General features: G+C 42.2%; 1 protein-coding gene and 1 long non-coding RNA gene across 2 annotated transcripts; both read right to left on the bottom strand.

Moving 5' to 3' along the window:
* Window positions 1–8,474: 8,474 nt before the first annotated feature.
* On the bottom strand, window positions 8,475–13,078 carry LOC135570064 (uncharacterized). Its single transcript, XR_010463417.1, has 2 exons — window positions 12,765–13,078; window positions 8,475–9,632 (listed from the first exon to the last, which is right to left on the bottom strand). It is a non-coding gene; the product is annotated as an uncharacterized LOC135570064 (long non-coding RNA).
* Window positions 13,079–16,107: 3,029 nt separating this feature from the next.
* LOC115116173 (granzyme B-like) lies at window positions 16,108–19,462 on the bottom strand. Its single transcript, XM_029644659.2, has 5 exons — window positions 19,339–19,462; window positions 18,054–18,204; window positions 17,784–17,931; window positions 17,164–17,424; window positions 16,108–16,952 (listed from the first exon to the last, which is right to left on the bottom strand). Exons 1-5 carry the CDS (start codon window positions 19,382–19,384, stop codon window positions 16,767–16,769), a joined length of 792 nt encoding a protein of 263 aa, XP_029500519.2. The 5' UTR covers window positions 19,385–19,462; the 3' UTR covers window positions 16,108–16,766.
* Window positions 19,463–22,719: the final 3,257 nt, after the last annotated feature.

Below are 22,719 nucleotides of genomic sequence, written 5' to 3'. Positions count from 1 at the left end.
TGCGTTGTTTTGGCTGTGTGCTTAGGGTTGTTGTACTGTTGGAAGGTGGACCTTCACCCCAGTCTGAGGTTCTGAGTGCTCTGAAGCAGGTTTTCATCAAGGATCTCTTTACTTTGCTCTGGTCATATTTCTCTCGATCCTGACTAGTCTCCCAAAAATATCCCCACAGCTTGATGCTGCCACCATGCTTCACAGTAGGGATGGTGCCAGGTTTCTTCCAGACGTCATGTTTGCCTTTCAGGCCAAAGAGTTCAATCTTGTTTTTGTTTCAGACCAGAGAATCTGGTTTCTCATGATCTGAGTCCTTTAGGTGCCTTTTGGCTAACTCTAAGCAGGCTGTCATGTACTTTTTACTGAAGAGTGACTTCTGTCTGGCCACTCTACCATAAAGGCCTGATTGGTGGAGTGCTGCATAGATGGTTGTCCTTCTGGAAGGTTCTCCCATTTGTCCTGTTGGAAGGTTTTTATCAGGGATCTCTGTACTTTGTTCCGTTCAGCCTTCCCTCGATCTTGACTAGTTTCCATAATGACATCACAATACCCCATAATGACATCACAATACCCCATAATGACATCACAATACCCCATAATGCGGCTGAAAAACTTTCCCACAGCATAATGTTGCCACCACCATGCTTCACCGTAGGGATGGTGTCAAGTTGCCTCCAGATGTGAAGCTTGGCCTTCAGGTCAAAGAATTCAATATTGGTTTCATCAGACTAGAACATCTTGTTTCTCATGATCTGAGAGTCTTTAGGTGCCTTTTGGTAAACTCCAAGCTGGCTGTCATGTGCCTGTTACTGAAGTGTGGCTTCCGTCTGGCCACCCTACCATAAAGGCCTGATTTGTGGGGTGCTGTAGAGATGGTTGTCCTTCTGGAAGGCTCTCCCATCTAAATAGAGCAACTTTTGAGCTCTGTCAGAGTAACCATCAGGTTTTTGGTTACCTCCCTGACCAAGGCCCTTCTCCCCCGATTACTCAATTTGGCCAGCTCTAGGAAGAGTCTTGGTGGATCCAAACTTCTTCCATTTAAGAATTATGAAGGCCACTGTGTTCTTGGGGACCTTCAATGCTGCAGACATTTTTTGGTACCCTTCCCCAGATCTGTGCCTAGACACAATCCTATGTTGGAGCTCTACGGACAATTCCTTCAACCTCATGGCTTGGTTATTGCTCTGACATGCACAGTCAAAGGTAGGACCTTATATAGACAGGTGTGTGCCTTACCAAATCATGTCCAATCAATTGAAATTACCACAGGTGGACTACAATAAAGTTGTGAAAACATCTCACGGATGATCAAAGGAAACAGGATGGACCTGAGCTCAATTTAGAGTCACATAGCCCGTCAGAAAGTCCCAGACCCAGTTGCACAGGGCGGGGTTCAGACCCAGGGTCCCGAGCTTAATGATGAGCTTGGAGGGTACTATGGTGTTGAGTGCTGAACTATAGTCAATGAACAGTTTTTTTACATAGGTATTCCTCTTGTCCAGATGGGATAGGGCAGTGTGATGGCGATTGCATCGTCTGTGGATCTATTGGGGCGGTAAGCAAATTGAAGTGGGTCTATGGTGTCAAATAAAATCACATTTTTAAAGTCACATGCGCCGAATACGGGTGTAGACTAAGAAATAAAAGTAACAAGTATGTCACGTAGAGTAGGCCAGAAGGCTATACTGGAAAACCTGACCTCTATCACGTAGAGTAGGCCAGAAGGCTATACTGGAAAACCTGACCTCTATCACGTAGAGTAGGCCAGAAGTCTATACTGGAAAACCTGACCTCTATCACGTAGAGTAGGCCAGAAGTCTATACTGGAAAACCTGACCTCTATCACGTAGAGTAGGCCAGAAGTCTATACTGGAAAACCTGACCTCTATCACGTAGAGTAGGCCAGAAGGCTATACTGGAACACCTAACCTCTGTCACGTAGAGTAGGCCAGAAGGCTATACTGGAAAACCTAACCTCTATCACGTAGAGTAGGCCAGAAGTCTATACTGGAAAACCTGACCTCTATCACGTAGAGTAGGCCAGAAGTCTATACTGGAAAACCTGACCTCTATCACGTAGAGTAGGCCAGAAGGCTATACTGGAACACCTAACCTCTGTCACGTAGAGTAGGCCAGAAGGCTATACTGGAAAACCTGACCTCTATCACGTAGAGTAGGCCAGAAGTCTATACTGGAAAACCTGACCTCTATCACGTAGAGTAGGCCAGAAGTCTATACTGGAAAACCTGACCTCTATCACGTAGAGTAGGCCAGAAGTCTATACTGGAAGACCTGACCTCTATCACGTAGAGTAGGCCAGAAGTCTATACTGGAAAACCTGACCTCTATCACGTAGAGTAGGCCAGAAGTCTATACTGGAAAACCTAACCTCTATCACTTAGAGTAGGCCAGAAGGCTGGAGAACCTGACCTCTATCACGTAGAGTAGGCCAGAAGGCTATACTGGAAAACTAACCTCTATCACGTAGAGTAGGCCAGAAGTCTATACTGGACAACCTGACCTCTATCACGTAGAGTAGGCCAGAAGGCTATACTGGAAAAACTAACCTCTATCACGTAGAGTAGGCCAGAAGTCTATACTGGAAAACCTGACCTCTATCACGTAGAGTAGGCCAGAAGTCTATACTGGAAAACCTGACCTCTATCACGTAGAGTAGGCCAGAAGTCTATACTGGAAAACCTGACCTCTATCAAAATAAAAGAAGATGGCGGAGCCGCAAATGTTCTTCTGCGCTTCTGGGTGTTTATTTACAAAGTGATTCCGGAACAAAAACTACAGTACTGCCATCAAAACATATACCTTATGAGACAGCTATATAAAAAAAATATTAGAAAACACACAAAAAAAACAATGCTGCCCCATTCACAGCTCAATCCAAAATGGCCTCTCCATGAACTGAAAGAGAGGCTCCTTTTGTAGGGCTAGCCCTTCCCCTCAGAACAATTAACCCTAATTAATTAAGCAATTACCTAGTCAAACCTACATTTTCCATTTAAGTAAACATACTAAAGAGTATACATTGCAACATGTTTTTTTAAACAATATCACCACATAACATTTACATTTGTTCGATAAAGTTCATATTTATATCCAAAAATCTCAGTTTACATTGGCGCGTTACATTCAGTAATGTTTTGCTTCCAAAACATCCGGTGATTTTGCAGAGAGCCATATCAATTTACAAAAATACTCATCATAAATGTTGATGAAAATACAAGTGTTATGCATGGAACTTTAGATGAACTTCTCCTTAATGCAACCGCTGTGTCAGATTTCAAAAAATCTTTACCGAAAAAGCACACCATGCAATAATCTGAGTACAGCGCTCAGACAACAAAACAAGCTATACAGATATCTGCCATGTTGTGGAGTCAACAGAAGTCAGAAATAGCATTATAAATAGTCACTTACCTTTGATGATCTTTATCAGAATGCACTCCCAGGAATCCCAGTTCGACAATACATTTTTAATTTGTTTGATAAAGTCCATCATTTATGTACAAATACCTCCTTTTTGTTTGCGTGTTTAGTACACAATCCAAACTCACGAGGCGCGGGCAAGTCCAGGCAAAAGTTCAGACAAAAAGTCATATCACAGTTTGTAGAAACATGTCAAACGAAGTATAGAATCAATCTTTAGGATGTTTTTATCATAAATCTTCAATAATGTTTCAACCGGAGAATTCCTTTGTCTGTAGAAATGCAATGGAACGCAGGTCACTCTCACGTGAGAGTGCGTGATCAGCTCATGGCACACCCTCCTTCACAGTAGAAGCCTCAAACAAGGTTCTAAAGACTGTTGTCATCTAGTGGAAGCCGTAGGAAGTGCAATATAACCCCAAAGACACTGTATATTCAATAGACAATGACTTGAAAAACTACACACCTCAGATTTCCCACTTCCTGGTGGGATTTTTTCTCAGGTTTTTGCCTGCCATATGAGTTCTGTCATACTCACAGACATCATTCAAACAGTGTTAGAAACTCCAGAGTGTTTTCTATCCAATACTAATAATAATATGCATATATTAGCAACTGAGCCTGAGTTGCAGGCAGTTTACTCTGGGCACCTTATTCATCCAAGCTACTCAATACTGCCCCCCAGTCCCAAAGAAATGTTACGACACTAACAGCTTACAGACTGTAGGCAATTAAGGTCACAGTTATGAAAGCTTAGGACACTAAAGAGACCTTTCTACTGACTCTGAAAAACACAAAAATAAAGATGCCCAGGATCCCTTCTCATCTGCATGAATGTGCCTTAGGCATGCTGCAAGGAGGCATGGGGACTGCAGATGTGGTCAGGGCAATACATCCAGACTTTGAGACGCCTAAGACAGCGCTACAGGAAGACAGGACGGACAGCTGATGTTCCTCACACCTGCGGGACAGGTACAGGATGGCAACAACAATCTGCCTGAGTTACACCAGGATTGCACAATCCCTCCATCAGTGCTTAGACTGTCTGCAATAGGCTGAGAGAGGCTGGACTGAGGGCTTGTAGGCTTGTTGTGAGGCAGGTCCTCACCAGACATCACCGGCAGGGGGGTAACATCTCAAAGCAAGAATGGGCAAATCGGGTGCGGTCCATGAGGAGGAACTGCGCTACTTAATGTAGCTGGTGGCCACACCTGGTACAAGACTGTTACTTTTGATTTTGACCCCCTTCCTTTGTTCAGGGACACATTATTCAATTTCTGTTAGTCACATGTCTGTGGAACTTGTTCAGTTTATGTCTCAGTTGTTTAATCTAGTTATGTTGATACAAATATGTACACATGTTAAGTTTGCTGAAAATAAATGTAATTGACAGTGAGAGGACGTTTCTTTTTTTGCTGTACATGTACTGTACTTGTGCACCTCAGGTTTCAACTCAGGTTGCATGGCCTTAACTTATGTATGGAATACTGTGTAAAAGTACATAAATTATGCTAATGTACTGGTGTGAAGGCATTTGGGCAGTGGTGTAAAGTACTACTTAGGTATTTTTTTTGGGGGGGGGGATATCTGTACATTAATTTACTATTTATTTAAAAACTATTTCAAATTTTGCTACATGAGACTGGTTTGAGCCTGTCACAATTATATAGGAGTAGATTTATAAAATGCATAATGTGCTTTTCAACTTCAGACCAATGTAATTGAACAATTGGCTATATTATAAAATTGATTGAATATTTTGTTTCTGCATCACATCCTTTAACACTTTATTTGGATAATCCATCTGTACAACAAGGTTTCCCAAACTAGGGCTTGTGGGGTCACCTGATTATTTGATTTAACCAGGTAAGAAGACTGAGAGCACATTTTAACTTACAGCAACAACCTGGGGAATAGTTACAAGGGAGAGGAGGGGGGCTGAATGAGCCAATTGGAAACTGGGGATGATTAGTTGGCCATGATGGTATGAGGGCCAGATTGGGAATTTAGCCAGGACACCAGGGTTAACACCCCTTCTCTTACGATAAGTGCCATGGGAACTTTAAATAACACCAGAGAGCCAGGACACCCGTTTAACGTCCCATCCGAAAGACAGCACCCCACACAGGGCAATGTCCCCAATCATGGGATATGTTTTTTAGACCAGAGGAAACAGTGCCCCCTACTGGCCCTCCAACACCACTTCCAGCAGCATCTGGTCTCCCATCCAGGGATGACCAGGACCAATCCGGCTGAACTTCAGAGGTAATCCATTAGTGGGATGCAGGGTGGTATGCTGCTGTTCTGGCATAAAGACTTTGAAACTGGGATTATAAGAGAACATTTGCGCTTTGTTCATAAAACCGGGGTTATGTCAGTAGCCTCCGGTAAACAGAGCAGTTTCTGTTTTCTTCCTACAAATGAGTCTATCTTTTGAATGGTTTAAGCTACAAAATATTATGAACCCATTACTGAAAGATAAGAGACTCAGGAACACGTTTGTATATACTGTTTCCCTCTACTATGCCCATAAGCCTTTAGAACCGAGTGGACAAGACCAGGCACTAAATCAGTCTGATGTACTTAGTGTACTGTTAGTGTACTGTTTGGTGTCTGTGTAGGTTTCCTGATTGAGTAAAACTATTCTCACATACATCACAGCTATAAGGTCGCTGGATCACTTTCAACCCTGGAGCCTTCCCAGATGATAAGACCCTCCCACTGAGCGAGCGACCGTTAGGGTTGTCCCAAAAACGTATGTCTCTCCTGAGTTCTGCAAAATAGGAAAAGTCCCAAGTTATTTTATTAAGCTCGAAGTCCAGCCCTAGTGATGTCACTGCATACGTCATTACCTTCTACTTATCAGACCAAGCCCATGCATACACAGCTATACAGAGTTGCAAGAGAGATACAATAGTTCCAGTGTTTTCTAAGGGCTCAGCAGTAAATGTCCGCTCCCCTAAATTGATTTATAGAGGTCTGACTAGTCCCATATCTCTTTTACTCCCCTGCAGGGTTCTGTGTTTATCTTTGAAGTGCTTTCTCACAGACCCCATGCAATAACTCAAACATCTCTCAGACCTTTTCTTTATAGGCGGCAGAGACTGGAAAAGAACTGTGAAACAATTTTAAACCTTATTATATATATATATATATATATATATATATATATATATATATATTGTTAATCTGTAGTCTAGGACCCTATACATGTAGTGGGGGAGGAGTCTTATAACCCTTCCCCTTCACCTAATACAACATATGCATAATCAATTATTATAATATATCAAACATTTGGTTCAACCCCTTCATGACCCCAATTTGACCCCATCATTCCCCCCTTTGAGACTCACCCAGAGTTTCAATCATAAAATTCTCCTCTGAAATCAAATCAGATTTGGCCCACGGAACCATTTGGGATGGCCTGTTATAAAATGAGTTTCCTGGAATGCTGGTGGAGGTGGGGTGAGTCTGTCTATACTCCCATTCCTCCTGAGTCCTGGGAAGAACCATGGAGTTGAATAAACAATGGAATTAAGAGAAACCAGAAATGCACCAGTCTCACCTTCAGCACGATTTGTATCAACTTCCACCAACACCATCACTCCAGCATGTTCAAGAGCAGTTACAGTTTACAGTCATTTTCTTACAAATATAAACAGTAACCAAAATCACCAAACTTCCTACAAGTATAGGAGTAAACAATGAAAACAAAGTCAACAAACTTTCCCCATTACAATTCCAAATTGTGCATTTAACCAGTCACCAATTTAGTCAAAAACAGATTTTTCAGATTTGAGAGAGTTTTACCAAGATCAGCAATCCTATCAATTATCGCAGTCATATTTTCAGAGGAGTCAGGGAGGAGCATAACACAATTTTCAGGATCAATAGTACCTAGTACGTTGCAGTGTCCTCCTTCCTTCGCCAAAAGATCATCTAAAGCCAACTCATGGCGGCCGACGACTGCTTTCAGATTTTGGACATCTAATGAGAGTTGGCTAAATCCTCGGATCGTTAAATTCATGTGGGCCTGTAAAGATTGAGGTTAAATTATTTACCCACTTTCCCAGGAAAGCCACACCCCAGGACTGACATACCAAAAAATCTCACCCGGGTGTAGGACATGACCATAGGCTTCCTGACTGTCTGGAATGAGTCGTTTGGTACACTTCAGTTCCCCAGAGTTGGTTTTGCCTGTTTTATTGAAAAGATAGGTGACTGGAATTCTTAAAATGTACATTTCTGTTCTCCCCAAATAACAACCCCCCATCCAGGAGGTAAAGTGAGGTACCCCTTGTCACAACATACCCACATCCAAAAGGTGCTCCCATGCCTTCCTCTATCCTGGACATTTTTATACCTGTCACCTTTTGCTGTACATCTACTACACTAAAGTCACATTTTAGCATAGTTTCTCCTATCACTATACTATATGCTCTCAGTTGACCCATATATACACGACAAGCTCTAGTATCTCCCATATCTTCCTTCTACCACATTAGGTAAATTTGCCCCCTTCTTGTGACCACCCCGACATACACGTGTCCCATTATCACCAAATGTTTAACAGTCTTTTTAGCCAAGCAATTTATTATACAGAAAGCAACAGCAAAGCACAGTAGTCCTACCAGAAGTGGAAGGATCATGGCAGAGATGAACATCATCACCTTACCCATCACGTATCCAAATACACCATTAAACCAGTGTCCAAATTTGGTCATAGATGGTGTTGACAGTTTTTGACAGAGTAACTCCTAATTTAGCCAGGTCATCAATAAACGCTGTGATGTTGTCAGAGGAGTCAGGAAGCAACATGACACAGTAATCCTGATCATCTATTCCAAGGGCCCTGCAGGCACCAATATGTAATCGAGTACCATTTAGTCTCAATGGCCCACCCTCCTTAAATTCTTTAGCTGCATCTGAACTATTACCTGTTGTCCTAGTGGATAATTCACCTTCCCTTCTTCCTTCCCTCCAGTGACCAACATCAGAATAGTATAACTGCTGTTTCTTTGTCAAAACCTTGGTATTGCTCCTTTGCCAATTGGTATGTTTTTTATTATTTTATTTCACCTTTATTTAGCCAGGTAGGCCAGTTGAGAACAAGTTCTCATTTACAACTGCGACCTGGCCAAGATAAAGCATAGCAGTGCGACACAAACAACAACACAGAGTTACACATGGAATGAACAAGTGTACAGTCAATAACACAATAGAAAAAAAGAAAGTATATATACAGTGTGTGCAAATGGCGTGAGGAGGTAAGGCAATAAATAGTCCATAGTAGCGAAGTAATTACAATTTAGCAGAATACTGGAGTGATAGATGAGCAGATGATGTGCAAGTAGTGATACTGGTGTGCAAAAGAGCAGAAAATAAAATAAAAACAGTATGGGGATGAGGTAGGTAGATTGGGTGGGCTATTTACAGATGGACTATGTACAGCTGCAGCGATCGGTTAGCTGCTCAGATAGCTGGTGTTTAAAGTTAGTGAGGGAAATGTAAGACTCCAGCTTCAGTGATTTTTGCAATTCGTTCCAGTCACTGGCAGCAGAGAACTGGAAAGGAAAGGCGGTCAAAGGAGGTGCTGTCTTTGGGGATGATCAGTGAGATATACCTGCTGGAGTGCGTGCTACAGGTGGGTGTTGTTATCGTGACCAGTGAGCTGAGGTAAGGCGGAGCTTTACCTAGCGTAGTCTTATAGATGACCTGATACTACCCACAGAAAGGCTGTGGAGGTGGATTTCTGGGAAGTCATTACCCGTGTGCCAGATGTGTTCCCCTTCCCCTGTAATCCTATGCATGTCACTGCTTTCACACATTGACTGGTCTCCACATCCCCGTCCACAAAGGGAACGAGTTGGATTTGGAGAACAATAAATTCCCTGCATGTGTGTTTCTATGGGTGCGATTTTCTTGTTTATGATGTGTATGATGGTAACATCTGATGACTGTTCAGGACCTGTGGCTGAACCCTCTGTTGGTTCTTCTTTGCCTTTGTTCTCGGGCCCTCTGGCTGTCCTCTTCCCCGTTTCTCCTCTGTTCCTTCCTCATCAGTTGTCATGGTCACCTGGAAGGGTCCCATCCATCTTGGCTGGTTCCATTTTCTTTTATGGACTCGTAGTTTCACCCAGTCTCCTACGCAGATGGTCAGAGCATCTGGATCCTCACCTGGGATTGGTTCTGCTGCTTTCCTAGTGTTAGAGTGGAGAAAACATACAACAGAAGTTAGTTCCTTCATGTACTCAAGATGGTCACACTATGTTTTAGTTATGCCTATCTGTCGGTCAGTCATAGGTCTCACCCCTGGGGTGTTCATTGGTCGTCTTTTTAACATTTCATAAGGTGTACGCCCAATACCTTTGTTAAGGCTGCTGCACGTTGTCATGAGGACAAGGGCAAGCATTCCACCCAGCTCAATTTTGTGGAATGGCAGGCTTTTGATCCTTTAATTAGCCCTCTCTGTAATCCCGTTACTCTGTGGGTGATAGATGGACACAAACTTCTGGTCAACACCCATCATTTTGGTCACTTGGGAAACCACATCTCCTATGAGATGGGTCCCATTGTCTGCAGACAAAACCTCAGGCACTCTGAACATGGGTATGATTTCCGTCACTAGTAATTTTGCAACTGTTTGCGCATAACAGTTGGTGGGTGGGATGGTTCCACCCACCTGGTAAACCTGTCAATTATCACCAAGCAGTATCTCTCTCTTTGTTTTCGCTCTATCGTGTCTATGAAACCCATAGCTAGGTGGACAAAAGGTCATTTGGAGTGGGGAACTTCCCTGGTTGTAGTGGAGTTCCCATGTCTATGTTATATAACAAACATATCGCGCAACGATAAATGAACTGTTTCACGTGCTGATTCAAATTTTGGCAAAACCATTGGGCCGAAATCTTCTCCTCCTCCTTTCCCACATCCCCCCTTTGACGAATGGCTCACTCCATGAGCCAATTGGCAAATAGTAGAGATCCTGATTGATGGTAAACAGGGCATGTCAGATAAAAGATATAGCCATTAGCCAGACCTAGGACAGAGAGCCTCTCTCCCTCCACACCTGGTGACTGAGAATATCAGCCTGCAGCTGTTTCAGTAGTTTCAGATGGACACAAACTACTAAAAATAAAATGCATGTGTGTGACAACTTTAAACAGCCAATTTGGCCGCCTCATCAGCTATGCTGTTACCAATTCTAGCATAATCACACCAACCCGTGTGTGCCACAACCTTAACAATAGCCAATGCGTTAGGTTTTCACATAGCTTCAATCAACTGTTCAACATAAGGTCTGTTTTTAGTAGGTGTGCCTGTGGTATTAGTAAACCAGCAACGAACAGCACCATGTCAGAGTCAAGCAGAGGTTCATCAAAACAAGTCTTTGTCCGGTGCACATTCCTGGGCTGTCCCGATGTCCCTGTTATTGTTACTGATGATTTGCTCAGGGAAGCTCTCCAACAACTTGTCCAGGTTTGCCTAAACAGGAACAGTGAGCTCCAGTGTCTATTAGAAATGGTAGATCACGTCCATTAACATTAAGAGTAACCATTGGCTCTTCTCTTCCGTCATTGGATTCGTACAGGGGACACTGAGCAGGGGAGTCGGGTGTCTTCGTTGTTGATTCTGAGGGAAATAAGAACTGTTGGCATTCTGATTTCCCATTGGCCGTGGTTTTCCTTTATCATTAACTTGTCCTCCTTGTCCATAGGTGGCTCAGGGGAGCATATTCAGCTCCGGGCGAGTGGTACTGTGGCTGAGTTTCCTCTACCTCTGCCATACCCAAAGTTTCCTCTGCCCCTGTTGTAACCTCTTCCTCTTTCATTTCCCCCGCACTGCAAACTCACATGCCCCAACTGCCCACAGGTCCAGTATTGTTCTAGTCACCTCTTCCTCTTTCATTTCCCCCGCTCTGCAAACTCACATGCCCCAACTGCCCACAGGTCCAGCATTGTTCTAGTCACGAAAGACTCTGGCGGGCTCACCTCTTCCAGTCCATGTTTGTGGGTCACCATAATGCTCAGTGGTGAAAAGCACATACCTTGCAGGCACCGTGTTCACTGAGTGTGACTGTGGGGGAGCTGCAGGCTGTAGTTGTGGTGAGCCTGTAGAAACAACTTTAAGCAGCCATCATATTGTGAGTAAAATAACCACTTCCTGTCTCGATCTGTGCAAGCTGGGCCTTCTTCAGTGCAGTGTCTAGTCCTCTTCGTCACACTCTTCTATCTCCCTCTGGTATTGTCTTTACCGTGTCCGTGGCTTGTCCCGACCTCCTCTTTTAGCTTTTTTCTTTAGACCACATCATCTGTGTCTCTTTTAATCGTATCAGCAATTAGCACCTGCAGATCTTCTATCAACTTCCTCATCTCTTTTCATAATGTATACAACTTATCGTTTTCCAGTCTTCTTTCTTCTCTCTTTCTTTCGTCCCTTTCTCGCTATTGTTCTCTCCAGCTTTAAATTATGGTCACGGGTAGCCTTGTTCATGAAGATCTGTCCTTCCAGCATCATCATTCCTCATCACAGTTTCTGATACAAGGGCGCTTTTCTTCTTCCTCTTCTTTTGGTCAATTTTTCTTGTCTGAATTATCTCCTTGACTCAATCCAACCTAATTTCTTTAGGGTTATCCTAAAGTGGGTGTAATATGTATGTACATGCCTATGTAAATTATTCTCTATCTCCTTTCAGTGTGTATTAAAACTTGTTATGGCTAGGAATCCCTCAAAAGGAACCCCCCCCCCACCCATTCAGCTGATATATTTCACTTTCACACATTAACAAGTCCAATACAGCAAAATGAAAGATAAACATCTTGTTAATCTACCCATCGTGTCCGATTTTTAAAAGGTTTTACAGTGAAAACACAACATATATTTATGTTAGATCACCACCAAATCCCAAAACACACAGCCATTTTTCACAGCCAAAGATAGAGTCACAAAAGCAGAAATATAGATTAAATGAATCACTAACCTTTGATTATCTCCATCAGATGACACTCATAGGACATCATGTTATACATGTATTGTGTGTTTTGTTCGAATATGTGCATATATATATATAAAAATCTCAGTTTACATTGGCGCGTTACGTGCAGTAATGTTTTGATTCCAAAACATCCGGTGATTTTGCCCGAAATAATGCAAGTGTTATTCACAGAATTAAAGATAAACGTATCCTCTATGCAACCGCTGTGTCAGATTTCAAAAAAACTTTACGGAAAAAGACGAATCTGAGAACGGCGCTCAGAACCCTAATTAGCCAAAGAAATAGCCGCCATTTTGCCATCAACAGAAGCTACAAAAAACACTAAATATTCACTTACCTTTGAATATCTTCATCAGAAGGCAGTCTCAGGAATCCCAGTTCGACAATAAATAGATTTGTTCTATAAAGTTCCATAAAGCCCATCATTTAGCCACTTGTTGTTAGCTTGTTCAGCCCAGCATTCAATCTTTATAAAGTACGAGCAATTCCTCCAGACAAAAACTCAAAAAGTTCCATTACAGGTCGTAGAAACAAGTCAAATGATGTATGCAATCCATATTTAGGATGTTTTAAACATTAATCAGCAATAAGGTTCCAACCGGAGAATTTCATTGTCTGAAGAAAAGCAACGGGAGGGTACTCTCTCGTGACCGCGCGCAATGAGACCGAGGGTTTCTGCCAGACCACTCCGTAAAAGAGCTCCTCCTTTATAGTAGAATCATACAACCAGAATCTAAAGACGGTGACATCTTGTGGAAGCCCTAGGAAGTGCATGCACATCCATAACTAACATGGACTGCAAATGGCACTGTTTTGAAAAGTTCTCACTTCCTGTTTGGATTTCTTCTCAGGTTTTTGTCTGCCAAATGAGTTCTGTTATACTCACAGACATAATTCAAACAGTTTTAGAAACTTCTGAGTGTTTCCTATCCACCAGTAATACTAATATGAATATATTCCCATCCGGGACAGAGTAGGAGGCAGTTAAGTTTGGGCACGCAATTCATCCAAAGTGAAAATGCTGCCCCCTATCCCTAACAAGTTTTAACAACCAGATTAGAGTAAATGGTTCTACTAAACTCAAATATATTTCACACACGGGCCTCACAGAGACAACCGCATGCTAGACGTCAATTCCTAATATTATATCTTATGGGTGTAGAGTAACAATAATATGTTATTGACCAGTTCCCCCTGGTGATTGCGTCACAAAATAATGTTCTATGAAAATCTCAACTTCCTTGTATTAATTTTACTGGTATATTATGGGTTGTACATCTCCTACGGTAGGAAAGTGTCACTGACAAATATGTTCAACCTTCTATTCAAATAACTTCTGTCCTTCCTAACTTTTTATCCCACCATTGGGCCATTACTTAATTTTAAAAAACTTTTACAGGCCTTTGCAGACATGGTGAGCGTCGGTTTGGTTTTATTTGACAGTCAGTCGTGTAATGATAATGGTCTAGGTGCCTAAGTCTGAATCGGGCCCAAGGTTGTTATCACTTTGAAACAAAGATTAATGACATCAAGAATGATAGTAACTCAGCTCCATGATTCATTGCCTTTCCTACCTATTATCTAACTTGAAATAATATCAGTGGATGTTGTATCAGTTGTATCTCTATTTCCTGTCTTCCCATAAATCAAAACCTCCACCAATTCTACTTAAAAGGCTCCTTAACTATCCTTCTACAAGTAATTTTAGGTCGTATTTCAACCAATGTTGAGGGTATTACTAGTTCCTCAGGGTGTAGGGTAATATACGTCTTGTAGGTATTATCGTTATTAAACCCGCCTTTTCTTATACAATGACAGAACTCGTTCCTGCCGTTCCTCACGTCCTAAAAATCACTTTCTTATACTATTCCAATGCAACGCCTTTATCTATATATGGTTCCTCGTCCTCCTCTTTATCTAAAATCCACTTATAACGGTCCCTCAGTCCTCAGACCAAATAACCAATTCTCGATTGGTTAATCTCCTCACCCACTGTGCATTTCACTCACACCAAGATATTATTTATATGTTATCCTTATCGCCTGTTTTCAGAATGTTCACGCTAGATAGATACAGCTTCTGCTCCCTAACTACTCTTGAGTACCCTCCCAGAACCCCAGCACCCCGAATACACTAGAAGGTAAGCTACTGTTCTTAATATATATATATATATATATATATATATATATAAAACATATAAACACACATTGACATACAGCAATTATAACACATTCATTGACTTATACATGCACATTTTTTAGGTTCCTTTGTTTCTACAATTACAAAAGGGAGGAGGCGCTTTTACATACCAGCGAAACACTGAACACCCACTTCTTTTAAATTACAGACTTCGATATAACAGGTGTCTGCTTACCTTACAATTTGGTGATCAGCGAAGGGGGGTTCAGGTTCCGTCCAGTAGCGTTGCGCTCACTCCCTCCTGGCAAGCTCGCCAAATGTTGGTTCAGTTTTTTTGTGCTCCGTTACTCAACGAATAAGGAACACTAAAAATGTGTACTTATAAATCATAACAATTTTTATCAAAATACAGCTGTCGACAGAAGTCAAAGATCAAACATCACACATACAACTGATGTCTCTCCTGAGTTCTGCAAAATAGGAAAAGTCCCGAAGTCCAGCCCGAAGTCCAGCCCTAGTAATGTCACTGCATACGTCATTACCTTCTACTCAACAGACCAAGCCCATGCATACACAGCTATACAAACTTGCAAGAGAGATACAATAGTTCCAGTGTTTTCTAAGGGCTCAGCAGTAAATGTCCACTCCCCCAAGTTGATTTATAGAGGTCTGACTAGTCTCTCAACTCTTTTACTCCCCAACAGGGTTCTGTGTTTATCTTTGAAGTGCTTTCTCACAGACCCCATGCAATAACTCAAACATCTCTCAGACCTTTTCTTTATAGGCGGCAGAGACTGGAAAATAACTGTGAAACTATTTAAAACCTTATAATGCATATATATAGTTCATTTGTAGTCTAGGACCCTATAAATGTAGTGGGGGAGGGGTCTTATAACCCTTCCACTTCTATTAATACAACATAAGCATAATCAATTATTATAAAACATCAAACATTTGGTGTAGCCCTTATCATGACGCCAATTTGACCCCATCACTGCACAGAAGATCGTACAACATTATTGCCTGATGATTTTCTGAACATCCCAATACCTTTCAGAACCATTTCAGTCACATCAAAACCATACTGTCTTCAGATTGAAATGCTGTCAAAAATACTGTCAGACGTATTTGTTTTCGATTGTCATAGCAATTGTCATTGTCAAAAAAAAAAGTAAATTGATTACATAATATTTTTTTTTACATGGTGTGGGTCTCGCATTCTTTAAATATCAAAATTGGGCTGGTCATGGGTATTTGAGGTATTGTGATGTCATTATGGGGTATTGTGATGTCATTATGGGCTATTGTGATGTCATTATGGGGCCAACAGAGTTCTGTAACATCCCAACTAACTATCTACTAACGCTAACCCAAGAACGTAAACCTAACCCTTAGTCCCTTATGCTAAACTTTAAACCATAACCCTTATTCTAAACATAACCCTAACCTTAGCAAGCAGTTGAATATCAACACATAGTTTGTTGGTAGTATGACCAGATTGTAACCATCGTCGTAGGTGGAAGAAGGAGAGGACCAAGGTGCAGCGTGGTAAGTGTTCATTTTGTAAATTTAATCAAAACTGAACACTAAACAAAATAACAACGAGGAATAACGAGAACGAAACAGTTCTGTCAGGTGATACACACAAAACAGAAAATAACTGCCCACAACTCAAGGGAGAAACCAGGCTGCCTAACTATGGTTCTCAATCAGAGCCAACGATTGACAGCTGCCTCTGATTGGGAACCATACCAGGCCAAACACATAGAAATACAAAACATAGAACAAAAACATAGAATACCTACCCTCATCACACCCTGACCAAACTAAACATAGAAACATACAAAGCAATCTATGGTCAGGGCGTGACACAGATGGACTATCCAAAAATAGCACACAAAAAAATAGCAACAATGACAGACTAAATTAAATTATTTTCTAATTACTCATTGCAAAAAATATATATAAAAACACTATCTAAACAAGAAAATCAGGTATAATCAGTTAAAATCAGTTACAAATGTGTTTTAAATGGAAACAAAATGATAAAAATAAGAAACATGTCCTCTATCCAGGGTATGATGAGAAGTGTATTTATGCAGGAATAGATACCATTATGTTAGTACACTATAATCAATGTACTTCCTGGGAATAGATACCATTATGTTAGTACACTATAATCAATGTCCTTCCTAGTCCTTTATTCCTGCTTGTCTAAAGACATGTTGGCACCATATCCGTGCAACACCTCTTTAATCCAGGGCAGAAAGAAAGGGATTTTCATGAACACATGAGGATATCGGGAATCATCACATCTCTCAGCATAATTAAAAGCAACGATACCCTGTGCCTTGTTGTTACAAATAAGAGGTCCCCCTGAATCTCCCTGGAACACAGAACAACAGGAATTAGAGAAGAGACAGAAGTGAGATTGTGAAAGGAGAATGAGTGAACACTTCCAGGGCTGTTTTAGCTGTTTTAGTACAGTAATGTTACAGATAAATAAACACTGCTTATCTGACCAACTAAAACCTGTACTGGTTGTCCTCTGTTTCTACTATTACTATAATCATTTGATCCAAATTTAATTTAGTTACCTGACAAAATCCTTTCCCTCCGGTAGTACGAGTGCACATCATTTGTTTTTTGTCAAAGTATTTCTGCCACACCTTCTTGCATTCAGAGTCATCCTCCACCGTCACCGCCACTTCCATCAAAACGCCAGAACCCTGGTTGTTGTTCGAGTTAGTCTTGCCCCAACCAGCTACGGAGCATTTGATGTTTGCTGGGGTTGATCCATCCTTCTTTGGGAGTCCAGTGACTTTTACATACCTGTTCAGTTTTGCTTTAGTCTTTAACTGTTGAAAGACAAAAAAAATAACACATGGGGTTTAAATTGTATGAACCACTTCAGATATTTTAGTTGTGGGTTTTTTTAGTGTTTTTTTTTTTATCTACATAAGTATTATTAGATTATATTATATTATTATATTATATTATTATTATTATATTATTATTATTATTATAGTATTATACAGCTTCAGACAGAAATCAGACAAAAAAACATCAAAAATATTGAAACCTTCAAATGATCGTATTGAAGGTAAAACAAAAATCCGTATCATAAACCCTAAATTTAAAGCTAATCTACTGTCAAAAGTAAATACCGCAAAGAAATGTATAAAAGAAATATGTTTTTTTATTTTCTAAAGTTTACCTGGAGTAGCATGATGTCATAAGCGAGCTGGCTATATTGTCTGTGCAAAGGATGGCGATGGTGATGTACCACCTGAATCTCTTGCCGACTCTTCTTCTCTTCTTTGTTTAGGTCGTGAGCTCCAAGAACCACCGTTAAAGGGTAAGCACTAAAAAACAAATCGAAACGAGTCTCATTAAAACAACAAGACAGTCAACATTGAGTTATTACTCATAGATGCCCCTTCAAGAGACATGTAACACGATGCATTTGTATCCGTTGTTGACTCACCCTTCCAAGCAGTGTGCTGAAGTCAGGACAAAGTCCTCCCGGATGAGCATTCCTCCACAAACACGGTGTCCTCTGTGTTGCAGAGAGACCATATAGGGCCTTGAGTGGGGCTTAGCTATCTTACCACCCACAATACCACTCTCAGAGGCTCCTTGGAAGGAGGAGGAAAGAGGATACCATGTTAACTATGTCTTCTGGGACACACAACGACCAAAACAACAACATCATTTGTGTTCAATTTGGTTAACAATTAGCTATCTCCTTTACTGTCTGCTACCAAGTGATTATTTTTAGGGAATAATCAGCTGTACCTTATTTACTAGCTGGTTCTTATATAGAGAATAATCAGCTATACCTTCTTTACTAGCTGGTTCTTATATAGAGAATAATCAGCTATACCTTCTTTACTCGCTGGTTCCTCTTAGAGAATAATCAGCTATACCTTCTTTACTAGCTGGTTCTTATATAGAGAATAATCAGCTATACCTTCTTTACTAGCTGGTTCTAATATACAGAATAATCAGCTATACCTTCTTTACTAGCTGGTTCTTATATAGAGAATAATCAGCTATACCTTCTTTACTAGCTGGTTCTTATATAGAGAATAATCAGCTATACCTTCTTTACTAGCTGGTTCTTATATAGAGAATAATCAGCTATACCTTCTTTACTAGCTGGTTCTTATATAGAGAATAATCAGCTATACCTTCTTTACTAGCTGGTTCTAATATACAGAATAATCAGCTATACCTTCTTTACTAGCTGGTTCTTATATAGAGAATAATCAGCTATACCTTCTTTACTAGCTGGTTCTTATATAGAGAATAATCAGCTATACCTTCTTTACTAGCTGGTTCTTATATAGAGAATAATCAGCTATACCTTCTTTACTAGCTGGTTCTTATATAGAGAATAATCAGCTATACCTTATTTACTAGCTGGTTCTTATATAGAGAATAATCAGCTATACCTTCTTTACTAGCTGGTTCTTATATAGAGAATAATCAGCTATACCTTATTTACTAGCTGGTTCTTATATAGAGAATAATCAGCTATACCTTATTTACTAGCTGGTTCCTCTTAGAGAATAATCAGCTATACCTTCTTTACTAGCTTGTTCTTATAGAGAATAATCAGCTATACCTTCTTTACTAGCTGGTTCTTATAGAGAATAATCAGCTATACCTTCTTTACTAGCTGGTTCTTATATAGAGAATAATCAGCTATACCTTCTTTACTAGCTGGTTCTTCGTAGATATATAATGTATAGAATAGATCAACTCACCAGCAGAGGAAAGGAGTTGGAGGAGGATGAGGAGGTTCAGGTACATGGTGGTGGACTGGCAGAGATCTAGATGATTAGAGAGACTGCAGGTTTCTCCTCTCTATATACACCACCTTAACATCATCTCCCCCCCTTCCATACTACCCACATACACAGCAAGAAGGTGTTTGGTGGTCTAGCCGACTATTCATACTGAAAGTGAAAGCTTAAGGTTGAGATAGAGGTATGTGATAGACTTGGAAATTCTCAGATAATTCCTTCCAAAAGCATCTTTTTAAATTTAAGTTTGACAAATTACCTCATTTATTACTTACATTTATTGCAAAAAATAAACTTGCATTTAGAAACAAATACAGTAAGTTAACAGCCAAATAAACACATCATATAATTGTCCACATGGAATCGATTCAATGTGCTTTAAACTGTTTCAACTTCCCAGTTGAGCTGCAACGTATTTGTCCCAGTTGACTTGTCCCAGTTGACTTGTCCAAGTTGACTTGTCCCAGTTGACTTGTCCCAGTTGACTTGTCCAAGTTGACTTGTCCCAGTTGACTTGTCCCAGTTGACTTGTCCCAGTTGACTTGTCCAAGTTGACTTGTCCCAGTTGAGCTGCAACGTATTTGTCCCAGTTGACTTGTCCAAGTTGACTTGTCCCAGTTGAGCTGCAACGTATTTGTCCCAGTTGACTTGTCCCAGTTGACTTGTCCCAGTTGACTTGTCCAAGTTGACTTGTCCCAGTTGAGCTGCAACGTATTTGTCCCAGTTGACTTGTTCCAGTTGACTTGTCCCAGTTGACTTGTCCCAGTTGAGCTGCAACGTATTTGTCCCAGTTGACTTGTCCCAGTTGGCTTGTCCCAGTTGACTTGTCCCAGTCTGCTCCATAAAGTACTAGAACCGTTTCGTCAGTGGGTCCTTGGAGAAGAGGTGGTCCATAGTTCTTTGGTAATTTACTAGGATCCCCATTAGTTGTTGAGAAAGCAGCAGCTACTCTTCCTGGGGTTCCACAAAAAAACATTAAACATGATACAGAACATTAATAGACAATAGAAAGCTCAGTAGATAAGAACAGCTCAGTAGATAAGAACAGCTCAGTAGATAAGAACAGCTCAGTAGATAAGAACAGCTCAGTAGATTAGAACAGCTCAGTAGGTCAACAATAAAGGACAGGAGGTCAACAGGACAGGACAGGACAGTAGGTCAGCAATACAGGACAGGACAGTAGGTCAACAGGACAGGACAGGACAGGACAGTAGGTCAACAGGACAGGACAGGACGGGAGGTCAACAGAACAGGACAGGAGGTCAACAGGACAGGACAGGAGGTCAACAATACAGGACAGTAGGTCAACAGGACAGGACAGGACAGTAGGTCAACAGGACAGGACAGGACAGTAGGTCAACAGGACAGGACAGGACAGTAGGTCAACAGGACAGGACAGGACAGTAGGTCAGAAATACAGGACAGGACAGTAGGTCAACAGGACAGGACAGGACAGTAGGTCAACAATACAGGACAGGACAGTAGGTCAACAGGACAGGACAGGACAGTCGGTCAACAAAACAGGAAAGGACGGGAGGTCAACAGAACAGGACAGGAGGTCAACAGGACAGGACAGTAGGTCAGAAATACAGGACAGGACGGGAGGTCAACAATACAGGACAAGACAGTAGGTCAACAGGACAGGACAGGAAGGTCAACAATACAGGACAGGACAGGAGGTCAACAGGACAGGACAGGACAGTAGGTCAACAGGACAGGACAGGACAGTAGGTCAACAGGACAGGACAGGACAGGACAGTAGGTCAGAAATACAGGACAGGACAGTAGGTCAACAGGACAGGACAGGACAGTAGGTCAACAATACAGGACAGGACAGTAGGTCAACAGGACAGGACAGGACAGTAGGTCAACAGGACAGGACAGGAGGTCAACAGGACAGGACAGGAGAGTAGGTCAACAATACAGGAAAGGACAGTAGGTCAACAGGACAGGACAGGAGGTCAACGTCTTCAAGAGAGCGAGAGTTGCACCCCTCCTGAAAAAACCTACACTCGATCCCTCCGATGTCAACAACTACAGACCAGTATCCCTTCTTTCTTTTCTCTCCAAAACTCTTGAACGTGCCTGTCCTTGGCCAGCTCTCCCGCTATCTCTCTCAGAATGACCTTCTTGATCCAAATCAGTCAGGTTTCAAGACTAGTCATTCAACTGAGACTGCTCTTCTCTGTATCACGGAGGCGCTCCGCACTGCTAAAGCTAACTCTCTCTCCTCTGCTCTCATCCTTCTAGACCTATCGGCTGCCTTCGATACTGTGAACCATCAGATCCTCCTCTCCACCCTCTCCGAGTTGGGCATCTCCGGCGCGGCCCACGCTTGGATTGCGTCCTACCTGACAGGTCGCTCCTACCAGGTGGCGTGGCGAGAATCCGTCTCCACACCACGTGCTCTCACCACTGGTGTCCCCCAGGGCTCTGTTCTAGGCCCTCTCCTATTCTCGCTATACACCAAGTCACTTGGCTCTGTCATAACCTCACATGGTCTCTCCTATCATTGCTATGCAGACGACACACAATTAATCTTCTCCTTTCCCCCTTCTGATGACCAGGTGGCGAATCGCATCTCTGCATGTCTGGCAGACATATCCGTGTGGATGACGGATCACCACCTCAAGCTGAACCTCGGCAAGACGGAGCTGCTCTTCCTCCCGGGGAAGGACTGCCCGTTCCATGATCTCGCCATCACGGTTGACAACTCCATTGTGTCCTCCTCCCAGAGCGCTAAGAACCTTGGCGTGATCCTGGACAACACCCTGTCGTTCTCAACTAACATCAAGGCGGTGGCCCGTTCCTGTAGGTTCATGCTCTACAACATCCGCAGAGTACGACCCTGCCTCACACAGGAAGCGGCGCAGGTCCTAATCCAGGCACTTGTCATCTCCCGTCTGGATTACTGCAACTCGCTGTTGGCTGGGCTCCCTGCCTGTGCCATTAAACCCCTACAACTCATCCAGAACGCCGCAGCCCGTCTGGTGTTCAACCTTCCCAAGTTCTCTCACGTCACCCCGCTCCTCCGCTCCCTCCACTGGCTTCCAGTTGAAGCTCGCATCCGCTACAAGACCATGGTGCTTGCCTACGGAGCTGTGAGGGGAACGGCACCTCAGTACCTCCAGGCTCTGATCAGGCCCTACACCCAAACAAGGGCACTGCGTTCATCCACCTCTGGCCTGCTCGCCTCCCTACCACTGAGGAAGTACAGTTCCCGCTCAGCCCAGTCAAAACTGTTCGCTGCTCTGGCCCCCCAATGGTGGAACAAACTCCCTCACGACGCCAGGACAGCGGAGTCAATCACCACCTTCCGGAGACACCTGAAACCCCACCTCT

Source organism: Oncorhynchus nerka, linkage group LG3, assembly GCF_034236695.1.
Source record: "Oncorhynchus nerka isolate Pitt River linkage group LG3, Oner_Uvic_2.0, whole genome shotgun sequence".
NCBI lineage: Eukaryota > Metazoa > Chordata > Actinopteri > Salmoniformes > Salmonidae > Oncorhynchus > Oncorhynchus nerka.
The sequence above is the reverse complement of the archived record's forward strand: the minus strand, read 5'-3'. Positions and strand labels throughout refer to the sequence as shown.